Source organism: Dendrobates tinctorius, unplaced genomic scaffold, assembly GCF_039654945.1.
Source record: "Dendrobates tinctorius isolate UK_male_01 unplaced genomic scaffold, ASM3965494v1 ptg000192l, whole genome shotgun sequence".
Taxonomy (NCBI): Eukaryota; Metazoa; Chordata; class Amphibia; order Anura; family Dendrobatidae; genus Dendrobates; species Dendrobates tinctorius.
In genome coordinates this window covers 6,115,662-6,133,781 of record NW_027361859.1, presented here as the reverse complement: position 1 = coordinate 6,133,781, position 18,120 = coordinate 6,115,662, and the positions used below count along the sequence as shown (strand labels likewise).

Sequence of the window (18,120 nt, the reverse complement as noted above, 5' to 3'; positions counted from 1 at the left end):
CCACCTCCCTCTCACCAGTGACTTATAACTGATTACCATAGCACAGGTTACCTTAGGATTCTCAGAATTTGTCCAAGAATGCAGGGAGGGAAAATAGTGGTGTCGTGGAAGGTTTCTAGAAACCGAATTACCGGTAAGTCTAATTCTATTTTCGCTAGCAACCTTCCACGACAGCATAGGAGGCATAACAACCTATACTGCACTAGGGGGGGGACAACAGCCTTAAGAACTTTTCGGCCAAAGACTAGATCCCTGTTGGACTTAAGGTCTAATCTATAGTGTTTAGTAAAAGTATGTAAGGAGGACCAGGTTGCTGCCTTACAAATCTGCTCTGAAGATGCACCTGCCCTCTCAGCCCATGAAATAGAGGTAGATCGTGTTGAATGCGCTTTGATCCCTGCAGGGGGAGTGATGTTTTGCGCCAGGTATGCTTCAGAGATAGCCTTTTTAATCCAATTGGCAATGGTGTTCTTTGCCACCTTCTTTCCTCTATTTGGACCAGAGGTATGGATAAATAGGTTGTGGTCGATTCTATATGGTTTGGTGTACTCCAAGTAGTGGAGAATTATACGTCTTACGTCCAGCGTGTGGAACAACTCCTCTTTGAGGTTTGCTGGATTTTGACAGAATGAAGGAAGAGTTATATTCTGAGACCTATGAAAGTCAGACACAACCTTTGGTAGAAAAGATGGATCAAGGGAGAGAACTATGGAATCGTCTCTAACTGTTAGGTAGGGTTCCTTGATTGAGAGAGCTTGGAGCTCTCCTACTCGCCTTGCTGAGGTTATTGCTATAAGGAAGGCTAATTTGTAGGTGAGGAGCTGAGAAGTACAGGATGATAGAGGCTCAAAGGGTGATTGACTGAGTCCCGTAAGCACCACATTCAAGTCCTATGGTGGAACGGAAATTAGTTTTTTTGGATGTAGCCTAGCGGCTGATGTCATGAATCTTTTTATCCACCTGTGGTTAGCCAAGTCACAGTCAAACATGGAGCTTAATGCCGATACTTGTACTTTTAGTGTGCTAGGTTTTAGACATAGTTCCAGCCCCCTCTGTAGGAAATCCAGGATACGGGAAATGTTAGGGTTGTCTGGGTCGGGCAGGTCTGGCAGACACCATGAGGAGAATCTCTTCCATATTTTATTATATATGGCAATGGTGACCGGCTTCCGAGATTTCTGGAGGGTTTTAATTACCGCCTCCGATAGCCCCTTGGCTCTCAAGATCTGGGCTTCAGAAGCCAGGCCGCTAACCTCATTCCCCGGAGGTTTGGGTGGTATAAAGGGCCCTGCAAGAGAAGGTTGTCTTCTATGGGCAGGATGAATGGCCCGTCTACCCGTAGTTCTGTAATTAGTGAATACCAGCTCCTCTTTGACCACAGCGGAGCTACTAGAATGGTTGGGGTCTGATCCTCCCGGATTTTTCTAAGGGTTGCAGCAAGGATTGGAACCGGCGGGAAGGCATATGCTAGACGGAACCTCCACTTGTGGGCGAAGGCTTCCACTCCCAGGGATCTGTCCCTGGGGTTCAGGGAGAAGTAGTCTCTCACTTGAGCATTCTCTCCTGAGGCTAGAAGGTCCACCTCCGGGAGACCCCACCTGCTGACTAGTATTTGAAAGATTCTTCCATTCAGGGTCCGTTCGCCGGGCTGGATGCGTTTTCTGCTCAGGAAATCTGCCTGAAGATTGGCCGTACCTTTCAGGTGGACCGCTGTCAGGGAACGGAGGTGTCTTTCGGCCCAGCAAAATATTCGGCCTGAGAGGCCCTCCAGGTTGCTGGATCTTGTGCCGCCCTGATGCCTGAGATGTGCCACTGTTGTTACATTGTCCGAGTAGACTCTGATATGTTGATCTTGGACCAGATGTCTTGCTGCCCGGAGGGCTTCCTCCACTGCCTTCAGCTCCCTGAAGTTTGAGGATCTTGCACTCAGTTTCTGGCTCCATAACCCTTGGAATGGTTGCCGAGACTCTACAGCTCCCCAGCCTTTTTTTCTGGCGTCTGTCGTAACCGTAACTAAGGGGATCTGGGACCATTTGATTCCCCTGCACAGGTTTTTGCAGTCCATCCACCATGCTAGTGAGGCTTTCACTGTTCCTGGGGTCTGGACTCTTTTGTTCAGGCAGGTGTGATCCCTGTTCCAGTTTCTTAAGATATGGGATTGGAGCGTTCTGGAGTGGGCCTGAGCCCAGGGCACCGACTGGATGCAGGAGGTCATTAACCCTAATATGGACATGGCTGACCTGAGGGTCGGGGACCTCTGTCCCCAGAAATCTGAGACTCTTGACATTAAGGACCTCTGATGATCCTCCGGGAGGAAGGACATCTGATTCTTTGAATCTAGTCGGATTCCTAAGAATTTTACCTCCTGAGAGGGTTGAATTTGTGATTTCTTTATATTTGGGATCCACCCCAATGATTGAAGAATGTCCAGAGTCTGGGCTACCTGGTCTTCCAGGGTCTGGTAGGAGGACCCTATTATCAGTAGGTCATCCAGGTAAGGTACAATACATATACCCCGGCTTCTGATGTAGGACACGGCTTCTGTCATAATTTTGGAAAAAACTCGGGGGGCAGAGGATATTCCGAAGGGAAGCATATTGTATTGAAAGTGCTTGACTTCCGGACCCTGACGAATCGCAAACCTCAGATACTTCCTGTGGGAAGGATGTATGGGGATGTGGAAATAAGCATCCTTCAGATCTATGGTTGCCATGAAGTATGACGGCCCTATCAGAGGAATGGCGGTCTTTACTGACTCCATCTTGAATTTGCGGTATGCAATGTGTCGGTTGAGGCCTTTCAGATTTATTATTATTCTTGCCTCCCCTGTGGGCTTTTTTACTAGGAACAATCTGGAACAATGCCCCCTTCCTTGTTCCTCCGCAGGGACCCGCGAGATGGCTTTTGAGTGTGGAAGAAGCCGAATGCCGGATTTTAATGCTGGGATCTCCCGAGGTGGTAGGGAGGTAACTCTTATACCCTGCGGAGGGGAGGATTCGAGCTCTAGCAGAAGGCCCTCTCTGATCACACTGAGGACCCAGGGGCTGTTGGAGATCAACTGCCAAGCAACAAAAAACCTCGAAAGCCTTCCCCCGATCGGGGTCGAGTCATTGCTTTTCTTGAGGTTGCTGCTGCTGCTGCTGGGGGACCAGGATGTTCCTGCCTCTCCCTTTAGCGTAGCTCCATCTTCCCATCTTTCCCTTTCCTCGCGGTTGGGATGACAGACTCTGGGGGCTCGAAAAAGACGCTTTCTTGTGGTCCTCTGCTCTGGAAGCACCTTCTTTTTATCTGTGGCCTTTTCTAGAATTTCGTCTAAGGCCGGGCCGAACCTTTGAAGGGTAAAGAGCACAGTTTAACTTTGGATGTAACATCCCCACTCCATGTTTTAAGCCAGAGGGCCCGTCTGGCGGAATATGACTGGACCATGGCCCTGGCAGAGGCTCGGATCATCTCCATTGATGCATCCGCCAGGAAACCCGTAGCTCTCTGCAAGATAGGAAGGGAGTTGAGGAGGTCACTCCTTGAGGTACCACGAGAAATATGGCTCTCTAGCTCCTCAATCCATTGGAAGAGGGACCTAGAGACACAGGTAGACGCGATTCCAGATTTTAAAGTAAAGGCAGAGGTTTCCCAGGCTTTTCTTAGGAGGCTTTCTGCTTTACGGTCCATCGGGTCTCTAAGCTGGGATGCATCATCGAACGGCAGAACCGTCTTTTTTACCACTCTTGCTACCTGGACATCTACCTTCGGGATGTCCCATCTAAATTCCTCTCCCTCTAGGGGAAATCTATGTCGGAGTTCTGAAGGGGCCGAGTAGCGTTTTTCTGGATACTCCCATTCCTGGGAAATCATATCTGCTACACTCCTGTGAACTGGAAACCCCATTTGCTTAGGCCCCTCATATCCACCGAACATGCGATCCTGTGCTGTCTGCGTGACGGGTTCGTCCTCTAGGCCCATAGTGGCACGTACTGCACTGACCAGCTCCTCCACATATTCCGTGGAAAGGAGGTACCTTCTAGTGTCAGCTGACCTAGAGTTTCCTGGTTGTTCCCAATTCTCGGATCCCGAATTGTATGATCTTTCTGATTCTGACTCTGAATCCTCTATTTGAATCTTCCGTTTTTTAGGGGGTGGTGAACCCACCATCGGAGGGAGTGGAGGTGGTGGGGGGGGCAGGGCAGCTAAAGAGGTTTGAACCTGATGGGTAACCAAGCTGCGGATTTCGTCAATCAATGACGGATGCTCAGCCCTAACCACCTTATCCGTGCAAGCTTGACATAGCTTCTTCTCCCAATTTGAGGGAAGTTTTGTGCTGCATATGGCACATTTGGCCGACTTGCTAGATGTATTGGTGCTCTTATGGGCAGACTTTTCTCCCTATGGAATAAGGGGGAGAAACATTTTGAGGACCTATGCCCTGACCGCACCATTAGGACCACCCCCGGACACTTACTGTGACTGGGGCAGCGCTGGGCTCTGCAGACGCAGGGCAGGAAGACCTGTCCATGCTAACGGGATTCTCATCTTACCTGTCGGCGTCTTGCGGCGGGTTAATATGAGATTAACCCCGCCCTCAGCGCAGTCATCTGTTTCCCTCTCCTCCTCCCTGGGTCCCGGAGCAGGCACAGCAACGCTGGCGAGCTCCACGCGCCGGCAACAGGATGGGGGCCGCCATGACAGTGCGACCTCCACATACCCCGGAAGTGACACGTGCGCTGATGGCACTTCCGGTATCGCACTGCATGCAGGGGGAGGAGAGACCGGAGAGCTGCAGGAGGCCTCCGGTCAGGGATCACTGGCCCGCTTTACTCCCCATAGGGGAGCGCGGGAGGGCCAGGAAACGGTCCCGAATTCAGAGAAGATGGGAGCAGAACGGAGGAGGGGAGGCGGCGCCACCGACCACCACTGCCCGGCTTTTGGCATCTTCCAGGTACGCTGCGGCAGCCGGCCACACAGCATACTAGACCTCTCCATGCCCCATGGGGGACAGGAAAGTCACTGGTGAGAGGGAGGTGGGAGGGACCTGTCCCCCATTAGGGCGTGGAGACATCCTCCTATGCTGTCGTGGAAGGTTGCTAGAGAAACAGCAGTTCACATAAGGCCCCAAGGCAATAGGCCACAAACCCACGAGGCAGCAGGCTAAACTAAATCAAGAGTCATGGGCAAAGGCTAAACTATGCTATTAGGTTAAAGCTAACCCAAGTTAAAAAGTCGAATGCTAACACAAGCAACGATACAAATGGTTGAACTTAGCAAAACTAAAACATCAAACACTAAATCAAGCCATGAGGCAAAAAGACTAAATCAAGCCAAATTACAATGACAAAGATAAAACAAAGTCAACTCACGGGGCAAAAAATGCTATACAAAGACATATCATGAGGCAGAGTAAGCAGGCTAAACACCAACCAAACATAAGGCATCAGGTCAAACACCAGGCAGGAGGCGTGAAGTGCTGGGTTCAGTATATCAAGGCTGCTCCAAGTTAACGTTAGTACGTCAGAGCAAAATATACTCCATGCAGTCCCTACTGGGGGCAGAATTAGAACAACTCTAAGGGTGTTCCATTCATGTTTGTACAAACCACATGCTCCATGCTCCTCAGTAGAAAGGACAAGAAGACTACTGAAGGAGAAAATGAGATGTGACTTTATATTTTGCCTTCTATTCAGTGATAGGGCAGAGCGCTCTCTCATGGAGGATGCCAGGGAAAAGTGCTCATGCAAATATGAAATGAGTCAGAATTTAAAGCTGGAAGCTATAGAGAATGGCCATCTGATCCCTACATTTTCAAAAAGTTTTTTTTTGGGTTATATTATTTTATGTTCTCTATTTGGTTATCACACAGAAACTTGATATATGGCTACTAGGATCTAATAATTCTCCAGTTCCAAACGGTCAAAAGCCGAAGCAGATGGTGAAGAAGTAAACTTAATTCACATATAAAATTTTATGTCCATATTTCATCTGTATTTTACATAAATATTTTGTGTTACCACTTATAACAGAATTAAATATTCATCCATATTTAATATCTATTTTGGCTGAAGGAGAGAAAAAATACAATAGAAAAGAACCGACAGACCGGAAAGCGAATGAGAAAAATCTGTGACCGCGTTGCACTTAATGGTTACTGCTCACCTGGGCAGTTATCTGTAGGAATCTCCTCTTTACACCACTCATCACCCCTCACATATGTCTCTGTAGTATTAATATGGGTGAGATCTTCACCCTGAAACAAATATTGTAAAAGTCACAGACAGATGGAGAAGTCACATCTATGATCAGCTCTAATCCTGCCATCTCCACCGTTCTCATTACACAAGTATAAAACATAGAATACTGATGGATAAAACAAGACTGAGCACAAGACCTTCACAGCCGTCTACACATCATAGGTGAGATCTCCTGACACCTTCTCTCCATCTACCTGATGATCCCGAGGACCATTGGGATCTTCTTGCTTACAGTCCTGTGGAAGAAGAGGACGGGGACATCTCTCTGGTGTTGTCCTCTTACTGGATAGATCTGGAGGAAACACATACAGGGACTGAAATCATTCTTTATATACAGATAATTATAGGTCGTGAGTATTTAGTCCTGTCTATTACCTGGTGATGTGAGGGGCTGGGGAACCTCCATCATTACGTCCTTGTACAGATCTTCGTGTCCTTCTAAATACTCCCACTCCTCCATGGAGAAATAGACAGTGACATCCTGACACCTTATAGGAACCTGACACATAAAATGATAGTCATGAACCTGATCCCTTCATAGCGATACTGTATAATGTCCCAGCATTCCCAGCAGTGTCACCTCTCCAGTCAGCAGCTCAATCATCTTGTAGGCGAGTTCTAGGATCTTCTGGTCATTGATCTCCTCATGTATTAGAGGGTGAGGTGGAGGCCCTGTTATTGGGCTCAGGGGTCTTCCCCATCCCTCAGACCCAGGGTCCTGACAGCGCTCACTAGGGGTCTTCTTCACTACTGTGTAATCCTGGTTATGGAGAGACACATTAATAACTCTCACTACAGACATTTCCAGAGTCCTCACCTCTCCAGTTCTGTCCATCTGTTATTCCCATAGATAAGAATGATGTAATGTGACGTCATCAGAATCTCTCACCTCTCCAGTAAGCCGGAAGAGGATCTCTAGGGTGAGGTGTAATATCCTCTCCGCCATCTTGTAAATGTCCATATCCATCCTTGATGGGCAATATGGAAAATTATCTTTTACTGAAGATCTCCACTGAGAAGATCCAATATTGCAAAGACCTAAATAGGAAGCTAAGGAGCCAGATAAGATGAGATAATGAGGGAGGTAAGATGTCACTTGTGCACATTATACCTGGTTATGTCTAGTTCTGTGTGTCATGTCTCTTGCAAAGCAGAATAAAACATCAACAGAAAGTGGAGTAAATTGAATGAGCAAGACCTTACCATACTGGACGACCTCAAAGCCATAACTGGATGTTGCTCGGTACACACAAAATTAATTTTTTACAAGTGGAGATGTCCAGAACCTAAGAGAGGGGATGACAAGTGTGGATAAAAGAGTCTTTGATCTCCAGAATCTAGTTACACCACTCAGGGCGAGGATTTAGGTTTTAAAATCTGCTTCTGTTTCTCAAAAATTTGATGGAAGATCTTGAAGATGGCCTGCGCAGATCTAACTTCACACTGGGGTCCCAGAAGGTGTGGAGGGCAATGTGTGTTCAGAAGCTCTCCTCAGGAATACTGATGAGGCCGAGCCTTCCTCACCTGTCAGATTCCCTTCTCACTCCACAATCAGGTTGTCCTCCACATGGTTTTTTTTGTAAAATTTTCTTGTAAAAAATTAAAATTACTGCTAATAGTCAAACCTTTTAAATGCTAACAAAATAAAGGAACATTTTACAGACGGAAGTGATTATTATCGCATACAGTGACACCGGTCAGAATTGAAAGATTTGGTCTTGTCACTATGGGGTTAAACGGCAAATTAGCCCAGACCTGAAAGGGTTAATTATAATGAAGCTGACACCCCCCCCCCCCCCAAAGTCACGGGAGCTCTCCAGCACCTACCTCCACCTGCAGAGCCGCACTCCACATATATGGCTGCTCTTTGCGCACAGGACCTGGGATGAGGTCACAGGAGGGGAGGAGTCAGGGGTCACATGATCAGGGGCCTCAGTGTATGCAGGACTCTGCTGTGCTGGTTGTCATGGTGCTGGATGAGGGGAAGTTTCTGTGTGGGGTCAGGAGGGGTTTACAGGGTGGATACAGCAGAGCCGTGTGTGTACGAGGTGTACAGAGCGGAGCCGTGTGTGTACGAAATGTACGGAGTGGAGCCGTGTGTGTACGAGGTGTACGGAGCGGAGCCGTGTGTGTACGAGGTGTACGGAGCGGAGCCGTGTGTGTACGAAATGTACGGAGTGGAGCCGCGTGTGTACGAGGTGTACAGAGCGGAGCCGTGTGTGTACGAAATGTACGGAGTGGAGCCGTGTGTGTACGAGGTGTACGGAGCGGAGCCGTGTGTGTACGAGGTGTACGGAGCGGAGCCGTGTGTGTACGAGGTGTACGGAGCGGAGCCGTGTGTGTACGAAATGTACGGAGTGGAGCCGTGTGTGTACGAGGTGTACGGAGCGGAGCCGTGTGTGTACGAAATGTACGGAGTGGAGCCGCGTGTGTACGAGGTGTACAGAGCGGAGCCGTGTGTGTACGAAATGTACGGAGCGGAGCCGCGTGTGTACGAGGTGTACGGAGCGGAGCCGCGTGTGTACGAGGTGTACGGAGCGGAGCCGTGTGTGTACGAGGTGTACGGAGCGGAGCCGTGTGTGTACGAGGTGCACGGAGCGGAGCCGTGTGTGTACGAGGTGTACGAAGCGGAGCCGTGTGTGTACGAGGTGTACGGAGCAGAGCCGTGTGTGTACGAGGTGTACGGAGCAGAGCCGTGTGTGTACGAGGTGCACAGAGCGGAGCCGCGCGTGTACGAGGTGTACGGAGCGGAGCCGTGTGTGTACGAGGTGTACGGAGCGGAGCCGCATGTGTGCGAGGTGTACGGAGTGGAGCCCTGTGTGTACGAGGTGTACGGAGAGGAGCCGTGTGTGTACGAGGTGTACGGAGAGGAGCCGTGTGTGTACGAGGTGTACGGAGAGGAGCCGCGTGTGTATGAGGTGCACGGAGCGGAGCCGCGCGTGTACGAGATGTACGGAGCGGAGCCGTGTGTGTACGAGGTGTACGGAGCAGAGCCGCGTGTGTACGAGGTGTACGGAGCGGAGCCGCGTGTGTACGAGGTGTACGGAGCGGAGCCGTGTGTGTACGAGGTGTACGGAGCGGAGCCGCGTGTGTACGAGGTGTACAGAGAGGAGCCGTGTGTGTACGAGGTGTACGGAGCGGAGCCGCGTGTGTACGAGGTGTACGGAGTGGAGCCGTGTGTGTACGAGGTGTACGGAGCGGAGCCGCGTGTGTACGAGGTATACAGAGAGGAGCCGTGTGTGTACGAGGTGTACGGAGTGGAGCCGTGTGTGTACGAGGTGTACGTAGCGGAGCCGTGTGTGTACGAGGTGTACGGAGCGGAGCCGTGTGTGTACGAGGTGTGCAGAGCCGAGTGTACGAGGTGTACGGAGCGGAGCCGTGTGTGTACGAGGTGTACAGAGAGGAGCCCTGTGTGTACGAGGTGTATGGAGCAGAGCCGTGTGTGTACGAGGTGCACGGAGCGGAGCCGCATGTGTACGAGGTGTACGGAGAGGAGCCGTGTGTGTACGAGGTGTACGGAGCGGAGCCGCATGTGTACGAGGTGTATGGAGCGGAGCCGCGTGTGTACGAGGTGTACGGAGAGGAGCCGCGTGTGTACGAGGTGTACGGAGAGGAGCCGCGTGTGTACGAGGTGTACGGAGGGGAGCCGCGTGTGTACGAGGTGTACGGAGCGGAGCCGTGTGTGTACGAGGTGTACGGAGCGGAGCCGTGTGTGTACGAGGTGTACGGAGCGGAGCCGCGTGTGTACGAGGTGTACGGAGCGGAGCCGTGTGTGTACGAGGTGTACGGAGCAGATCCAAATGTGTACGAGGTGTATGGAGAAGAGCCGTGTGTGTACGAGGTGTGTGGAGCAGAGTCGTGTGTGTACGAGGTGTATGGAGCGGAGCCGCATGTGTACGAGGTATGCGGAGCCATGTATGTACGAGGGATATGGAGTGAAGCCGTGTGTGTACGAGGGCTATGGAGCGGAGATCTGCATGTATGGATTGGAGTGGAACGTGTACGTGGTGTGCAGAGCGTAGCCGAACGAGTACGAAGTGTGCAATGCGGACTTGTTGTCTGAGTAGTATTCTGCCCACACGGAAGGAGTACGATCGTTCAGTGGGATGAGCCCTGTTCCATGCAGTCTTTCTAAAGACGGCAGGCCAGCTGACGAGAGCACCCACTGACCCTTGTGTCTCCATTGTTACTTTAAATTCCAGTTGTTATGCCATCCACATGATAGAAGCCTATGATAATGTGGGGTACTCGGTACCGGGCCTTCAGAGGGGAATGTCACAGCAGCGGTGACCCGGTCCGTGGCCCTGGGCGCCCATGTAAAAGAGGATTGAGTGATGAAATAAAGTTTATGAGTGATTCGTGATGCCACCTGTGGTGTTCGGCAATGGACGTGTTAAGCCAACGCTGCATACAGATCCTCTGGGACAGATGATTGGGTGCAGCAGTGATGTTATAGCCCTCCACAGGCAGGGCTGCAGTCCCAGGGCAGAGTAGATGTAGAGGATAGGTGTTGAGGAAGAGGGTGCAGTGTCTGGCACAGAGATGTAGCAGTGCTGAAGAAGTTGCAGGAAGAAGGCAAGGACACAGCAGAGTGTAGTTTCTTTACCTTTACTTGGTAAGTGCAGACCAGGGTCCAGATTACAGATGGCACAGGAGCTGATTAGCCTGGAAGCAACTTAGGAGTCTCTCTATCAGATGGGTTGTGTAGTCTCCTCTCTAGCGCTTACTTGAGGTACATGCAGCACTGTGTTACACTGACATTCCTCCTTCTATCCTTTTGGGTCTACCTCGAATGGCAGACAGCTGTAGCCTTCTATCTCCTTTGGCTCACACGTCGCTGTTGTGCCTCAGTCTTAGATGGGAATAGAGCATTTACAGCTTCCTATTCTTCTGGTTTCTGTTGCAGGACCGTCATTTTCCATTCAACCATGGAGACCAGGCTCCAGATCATGCGCTCCAGCTGGGAATGAGCCTCCACTCTCTGCTCAATCTCCCCGCTCTTCTCCTCACGTCCACACACTTCGCCCTCCTCACAGAACTCACTAATTTCCTCTCCTGGCCCCCAGAGAGAAACTCTTCCCCTTAGTATTGGTTCAGAGCTCTCTCTGCTGGCCTGGAGTGGGAACTGTGTTGTATGTAGAGATTATCTGTCAGAGAGACCCTTCATTGCTTCCAGGCATGACATCACACTTCCTAGGAGGAAGGTAATGCCATTGTGGCAACCATAATCCTGGGGGCGCCACATTCCCCCCTAGTGCAATTCAGTATTCCCGGACTGAAGAACATGTAAACATATAAACAATGGAAACATTATAACTGTACAAGATTTATGAAAAATACAAAAACCACAGCTCCAAAAATAGTCCTGTGACAATTAGTCCATGCGTCAATGTCCATGGTCCATTCCCGGGCAATGGATAAACTATATACAAGGGGTTCTTACAGAGTCTCTGTAGGCACAAAACTTGGAACGTTACATATTTACATGTACAGGTTAACATTTACATTATTTGCATAACTTATTTAAATGCGAAACCTGAGGGGTGGTATGCCTTGGGTACTACGGATAGACCTGCGTAACACTGGTGGGGGTAAACTGGGTAGTAGCCATCTACGGACTCTTAGACTCACCATGGGTATGACAGATTCATCACTGGCAGGGCGAGGATTCTCTGCCTCCACTGCTGGTGTGGCATCTGCTGTTCTCGTGAGTCACTTCTGCTTGCACTACCAGTTGGGGAAAGGTCAATACTGGCACCACTATGGCATTATTTACTCTAGTCCAATTTGCAGGGAATTCTCCGAGTACAGTGCTAACCTTTTCTTCCTTCTCTATGGGTTGGATGTTGTTTTGTTCTTCCATTCTGTCCTTTAGTTGGTAAGGGCACAGTTTCAGATGATCCCTCGATACTGCTGATTAGGTTTCTCCTCCATCCTTACTGATAAGGCACACTCTGGTGTTGTCAAAGCTTGATGGTAGGATGGTGTAGGGTTCAGCTTCCCATTGGTCATCCAATTTATGCATCCTCCTTTTCCTCTTTAGGACTTGTTGTCCTGGTGACACGGGAACTACAGGTGCATGTTGATTGTAGTACTTCTCCTGCTTTTGTCTCGCCTGAGCTAGACTCTTTTCTACACACTCTTATACTCTACTGTACTGTTGCTGCTGTTCTGTATCCCAGTCAGCATCTGGTGATGTTACCTCAGGTGTAAGGACTCCCATATCCAAATCAATAGGCAACTTGCCAGGCCTCGCTCTCATTAGGTAGGCTGGAGTGCAGTTGGTGGAATTCACAGGAATGTGATTGTAGAGGTCTACCAGATCTGGCAACTTTTCTGGCCACAGATTCCTCTCTTCCAAAGGCAAGGTCTTCAGTAGGTCGATTACCACCTGATTCATCTTTTCACACATGCCATTGGTCTGTGGATGGTACGGTGTTGTCCTGATCTTCTTGCAACCGTACAAGTTACAGAATTCCTGGAACACTTCTGCCTCAAAAGCTGGACCTTGATCTGTAAGCACTCGCTCGGGATATCCGTGTGGTCGACAAAAGTGCTGTTGGAATGCTCTGGCTGCTGTCCTGGCTGTTTGATCCTTGACAGGCACTACTACCAGGAATCTTGAGTAGTGGTCAACGATGGTAAGAGCATAAACGTAGCCTGACCGGCTTGGAACCAGCTTCACATGGTCCAGGGCTACCAACTCGAGTGGCTGTTTGGTTATTATTGGCTGCAAAGGAGCTTGCTGGCTGTTACGGTCCTTTCTGTGCAGGTTACATTGTCCACACTCCCGGCACCAACTTTCAATGGCCTTCCTCATTCCAGCCCAGTAGAATCTCTCCCAGAGCAATGCTTCCAACTTCTTCCCTCCGAAGTGTCCAGCTCCATTGTGATAGGCTTCTAAGACTATTGATGCCTCCCTCTTTGGGACTACCACCTGCCAGACCAACTCATGAGTGCCGGCATTGATACTCCTCCGACACAGCTTTCCTTCATAAATGAACAGCCTGCCTCTTTCCTTCCACAACTGCTGGGTTTCTTCAGGAGCATCCGACTCTGGGTGTGAGTCAGCTTGTGACAGTAGCTCCTTTACCAGGCAGACTGTGGGGTCGCTATCTTGGGTTTCTGCCCAGTCATGATGAGGCAATGGGTTTAGGGTGGCCTCTTTTATGATAGACCGTCTGTTTCTCACTCCTTGGGCACGTTGGGCCGCAATTGGCCGGTGGAAGGCAGGTAGCTCAATTTCTTTGAGGGCCTCAGGGTCTTCTCCTGCATCTGGAAGATTAGGCATCCTGGACAGCACATCAGCATTGGTATTCTTGTGCCCTGCTCGGTACTTGATGGTAAATTCATAGTTAGACAGCCGAGCCATCCATCGCTGCTCCAGTGCACCTAGTTAGGCGGTTTCCAAGTGAGTCAACGGGTTGTTATCCGTGAAGATGGTAAACTTGGCTGAAGCTAGATAATGCTTGAATCGTTCAGTCACAGCCCAGACTATGGCGAGGAACTCCAGCTTGAAGGAACTGTAGTTGTCAGGGTTCCTTTCAGTGGGATGACGCTTCCTGCTGGCATAGGAGATCACTCTTTCCTTGCCATTCTGTACCTGTGACAGTACTGCTCCCAGTCCCATGTTGCTGTCATCAGTATACAACACAAAGGGCTGGTCATAATCTGGATAGGCCAGAACGTCATCTCCTGTGAGAGCCATCTTCAGTCGAGTGAAGGACCTCTCCAGTTCCTCATTCCATTCGAATGTAGGACTCTGCTTTCTGGTTTTCTTGGGCTGGCCCACCAGAAGATTTTGCATGGGGGTGGCTATCTCAGTGAAGCCCTTGATGAACCTTCGGTAGTAGCCTACCAACCCGAGGAATTGACGTACCTCATGGAGGTTGCTGGGCTTCTGCCAGTCCCGGATGACAGTGACTTTGTCAGGATCTGGTGCCACACCTTGTGCACTCACTACATGACCGAGGTACTGTACCTTGGGCTTCAGGAGGTGGCATTTGGAAGGCTTCACCTTCAGGACAAAGTTGGACAAGACTTCAAACACCTCAGCGAGGTGCTTCAGATGGTCTTCGTAAGTTTTGGAGAAAACAATGACATCATCCAGGTACAACAGGACTGTCTCGAAGTTCTTGTGTCCCAGACAGCACTCCATCAGCCGTTGGAATGTCCCAGGGGCGGTGCAGAGCCCAAACGGCATGTAGTTGAACTCGCAGAGACCCATTGGGGTGGTAAATGCTGTTTTCTCCTTGTCTGCCTCTGCCACGTGAACCTGCCAATACCCACTAGTGAGATCTAAGGTGGAAAAATAGTTAGCAGTTTTAAGTGCGGCTAATGACTCCTCAATTCTGGGTAATGGGTAGGCATTCTTATGTGTAATGCTGTTAATTTTTCGGTAATCAACACACATTCTCATGGTACCATCCTTCTTGTTCACAAAAACTATTGGGGCTGCCCAGGGGCTACAACTGTCTCTGATCACCCCAGCCTCCTTCATTTCCCGCAACATACTTTTGGCACATTGATTTTGCGTTGGGGGTATAGGCCGGTACCTTTCTTTGTTGGGTGGATGATCTCCAGTGGGGATATGGTGTTGAACCCCTTTTGCCTATCCAAAGTCTAGGGGGTGTTTACTGAATACCCGCTCATACTCCTGGGTCACTCTGTAAACCCCATTCTTTTGGTATGAAGGGGTGGAGTCAGTTCCCACCTGCAGTTGCTGACACCACTCCTCCAGCTGCTTTACAGAGCCATTGTCCTCCACCTGGTCGGACGAGACCAAGGGCTCTGCTGCCCGTATGGCGTTGTTGCTGACAGTAAGCAGCTTAGCAACTGTGGCATACCGAGGTACTATGGCCTCCTCCTCCCCACAATTCAAGAGGCGTATAGGTACTCTCCCTTTGCGAACATCAACTACCCCTCTGTCTATCAGGACAGTGGGCCAGCTGTCAAAGTACACGGGTTCTACCAATGCCTGGTAATCTTTTCCTCTGAGGTTTATGGCTGCCCGACACCAGATCAACATTTCACATCTGGGGGGTATTGCAATGGGGAAAGAATCACTCACTCTGACGCTGCCAATTTCTACGCCAGAAAGTTCTACCTGCTGTCTTTGCATCGGGGCCTTGATCTCCTTCTGCAGGACTCGTTGTTCACTGGAACCAGCAGTCTCAGCCACCTGTTGCAACAAGACAATAACCTCGGAGAGACAATTTTCAATCACATTAGTACCTAGAGTCATCATTGGGTTACATTCTCGTCGATCAATGTCTACAACTATCAGACCTTGAGAGTTTAACTCCACTCTCCCCACTTTAATAGTAATTTCTTTGCATCCTACTTGCGGCAAAGACTGACCATTACTGGCAACTACTGTGAGTTCATCACTTGGGCCATGGGTAAGTTCAGAGTCAGCCCAATACCGCTTGTAAAGGATATATGGCATAGTTGTCACCTGAGAGCCAGTGTCCAGCAAGCGTTCATGGGGATACCGTCAATCACCACTGGGAGGATAGGTTGTCCTCCAACATATTTGGCTCGCCAGTTCTTTGGGCCTTGTGGTCCTACTCCTGGGGGTTGGCCCTCTGCCCCAGGGGTTGCTCGTTTAAATGACAGAATCTTGCGATGTGGCCTGCCTTGTGGCAGTAATGACAGATGGGACGTCCGTCCTGGTCATAGCGATCGTTGTTTCTCCCTCGGCGTGGCGGGATCCTCTTCTTCCGTAGCCACGGGACATCCTCTGGACTGGAAGCCAGCTGGATCTTCTCCCTGGAGGACACCTGCAGGGACTGCACAGTTTTAGCAAGTGCAGCCATACCTTTGGTCAACTCCCGGACCTGAAGACGCAGCTCTTCAGATGGATCTTTATCCAGAGTCTGTGCATCAGCATCCACAGGGCTGAGAGGGAAAGATGCCGCCTCCTGATGGTATGTGAACGCTGGGCGCCTAGGGGGCGCTGGACGGCTAGCAGTTGGTTCATGCAGCACCTGAATAGCCCGGTCTTTGAAGTCTGCGAAGTCCAGATCAGGGTTCTGTAGGGCTATGATGCGCAGCTGTGCTCTGTGGGTGCTGGATAAGAGTCCTTCAATAAACTGCTCCTTTAACAGTCTGTCTCCATCTTTCACACTGTCTGAATCTGCTTAATGGCTCGCAGCGCCTCTTGCAGGTTAAGAGCATAGTCCCATATACTGTCCTGCGCTCTCTGCTTACACCCAAAGAATCTCATCTTGATCTCTGCTGCAGGGCGGGTGTCAAAGGTGCTTCTTAGCTTGGCCAGAATCTTTGTAACAGTCTCTTTATCAGTGTCCTGCCAGGCTTTTACTTCCCTCTGTGCTGCACCTGTTAGCTGCCCAATAAGGATGTTCACTTTCTGGCCTTCAGACAAAGGATACACCTCAAGCAAACTGCACAGTCTCTCTTTGAATTCACTCAGGGTATGCGACTCCCCTGAATACTACGGTAGCCGGGCTGCTCCCGGTATGTAGCGCATAGACAGCGGCGCTATGGGAGCCACAGCTGCGCCGGGCCCTGCAGCTTGTGGCGCTGCGTCCTCTCTTGCTTCAGACGTTCTCTCCCCCCTAGTTAACATTGGGCCAGGCCCTGGGTTGTGCTGGCTTACTGGTTGGATGACCGGGGGACGCCGGGGCTGCAGGCCTCTGCTCCTCCCACTTCTCGCGCGCTGGTCTTTTCCCGCGCTGCACTTCACTTCTTCGCTCTCTTCGGCTGGCTCTGCCCACGACGGCCCGCCTCTTTGGTTTCCCGCGTGCGCCAAGCAGCGGGATAATGGCGGCAATGGTACAAACAGTCTAATGCACACAACAAAGTCTCTGGCACACAGGACCCGGGGACACCGGGCTCTGTAAATCCTGTTTGAGACGCCAAAATGGGTCGCCCTCCCAGGGCTGTGGGGTATTCGGGCCGGTCCTTCAGAGGGGAATGTCACAGCAGCGGTGACCCAGTCTGTGGCCCTTTGTGTCCATGTAAAAGAGGATTGAGTGATAAAAAAAGTTTATGAGTGATTCGTGACGCCACCTGTGGTGTTCGGCAAAGGAGGTGTTAAGCCGACGCTGCAGACAGATCCTCTGGGACAGATGGTGGGGTGCAGCAGTGATGTTATAGCCCTCCACAGGCAGGGCTGTAGTCCCAGGGCAGAGTAGATGAAGAGGATAGGTGTTGAGGAAGAGGGTGCAGTGTCTGGCACTGAAGAAGTTGCAGGAAGAAGGCAAGGACACAGCAGAGTGTAGTTTCTTTACCTTTACTTGGTAAGTGCAGTCCAGGGTCCAGATTACAGATGGCACAGGAGCTGATTAGCCTGGAAGCAACTTAGGAATCTCTCTATCAGATGGGTTGTGTAGTCTCCTCTCTAGCGCTTACTTGAGGTACATGCAGTACTGTGTTACACTGACGTTCCTCCTTCTTTCCTTTTGGATCTACCTCATATGGCAGACAGCTGTAGCTTTCTATCTCCTTTGGCTCACACATCGCTGTTGTGCCTCTGAGTCTTAGATGGGAATAGAACTTTTACAGCTTCCTATTCCCTTGGTTTCTGTTGCAGGACCGTCAGTATCTATACAACCATGGAGACCAGGCTCCAGATCATGCGCTCCAGCTGGGAATGAGCCTCCACTCTCTGCTCAATCTCCCCGCTCTTCTCCTCACGTCCACACACTTCGCCCTCCTCACAGAACTCACTAATTTCCCCTACTGGCCCCCAGAGAGAAACTCTTCCCCTTTGTATTGGTTCAGAGCTCCCTCTGCTGGCCTGGAGTGGGAACTGTGTCGTATGTAGAGATTATCTGTCTGAGAGACACTTCATTGCTTCCAGGCATGACATCACACTTCCTAGGAGGAAGGTAATGCCATTGTGGCGACCATACTC

At 50.4% G+C, this 18,120-nt stretch overlaps 1 protein-coding gene across 2 annotated transcripts in view; it reads right to left on the bottom strand.

Moving 5' to 3' along the window:
* The window catches only part of LOC141055798 (uncharacterized), a 32,774-nt gene extending 24,721 nt beyond the window's left edge, over positions 1–8,053 (bottom strand). For both annotated transcript variants that reach the window (XM_073552510.1, XM_073552511.1), the window contains exons 1-6: positions 7,443–8,053; positions 7,129–7,289; positions 6,820–6,999; positions 6,615–6,738; positions 6,434–6,531; positions 6,145–6,235 (exon numbers count right to left, since the gene is read on the bottom strand). In XM_073552510.1, the coding sequence (XP_073408611.1) occupies positions 6,145–6,235; positions 6,434–6,531; positions 6,615–6,738; positions 6,820–6,999; positions 7,129–7,206 (571 nt within the window). In that variant the 5' untranslated portion in view covers positions 7,207–7,289; positions 7,443–8,053. The remainder of the gene's footprint in view (positions 1–6,144; positions 6,236–6,433; positions 6,532–6,614; positions 6,739–6,819; positions 7,000–7,128; positions 7,290–7,442) is intronic.
* Positions 8,054–18,120: the final 10,067 nt, after the last annotated feature.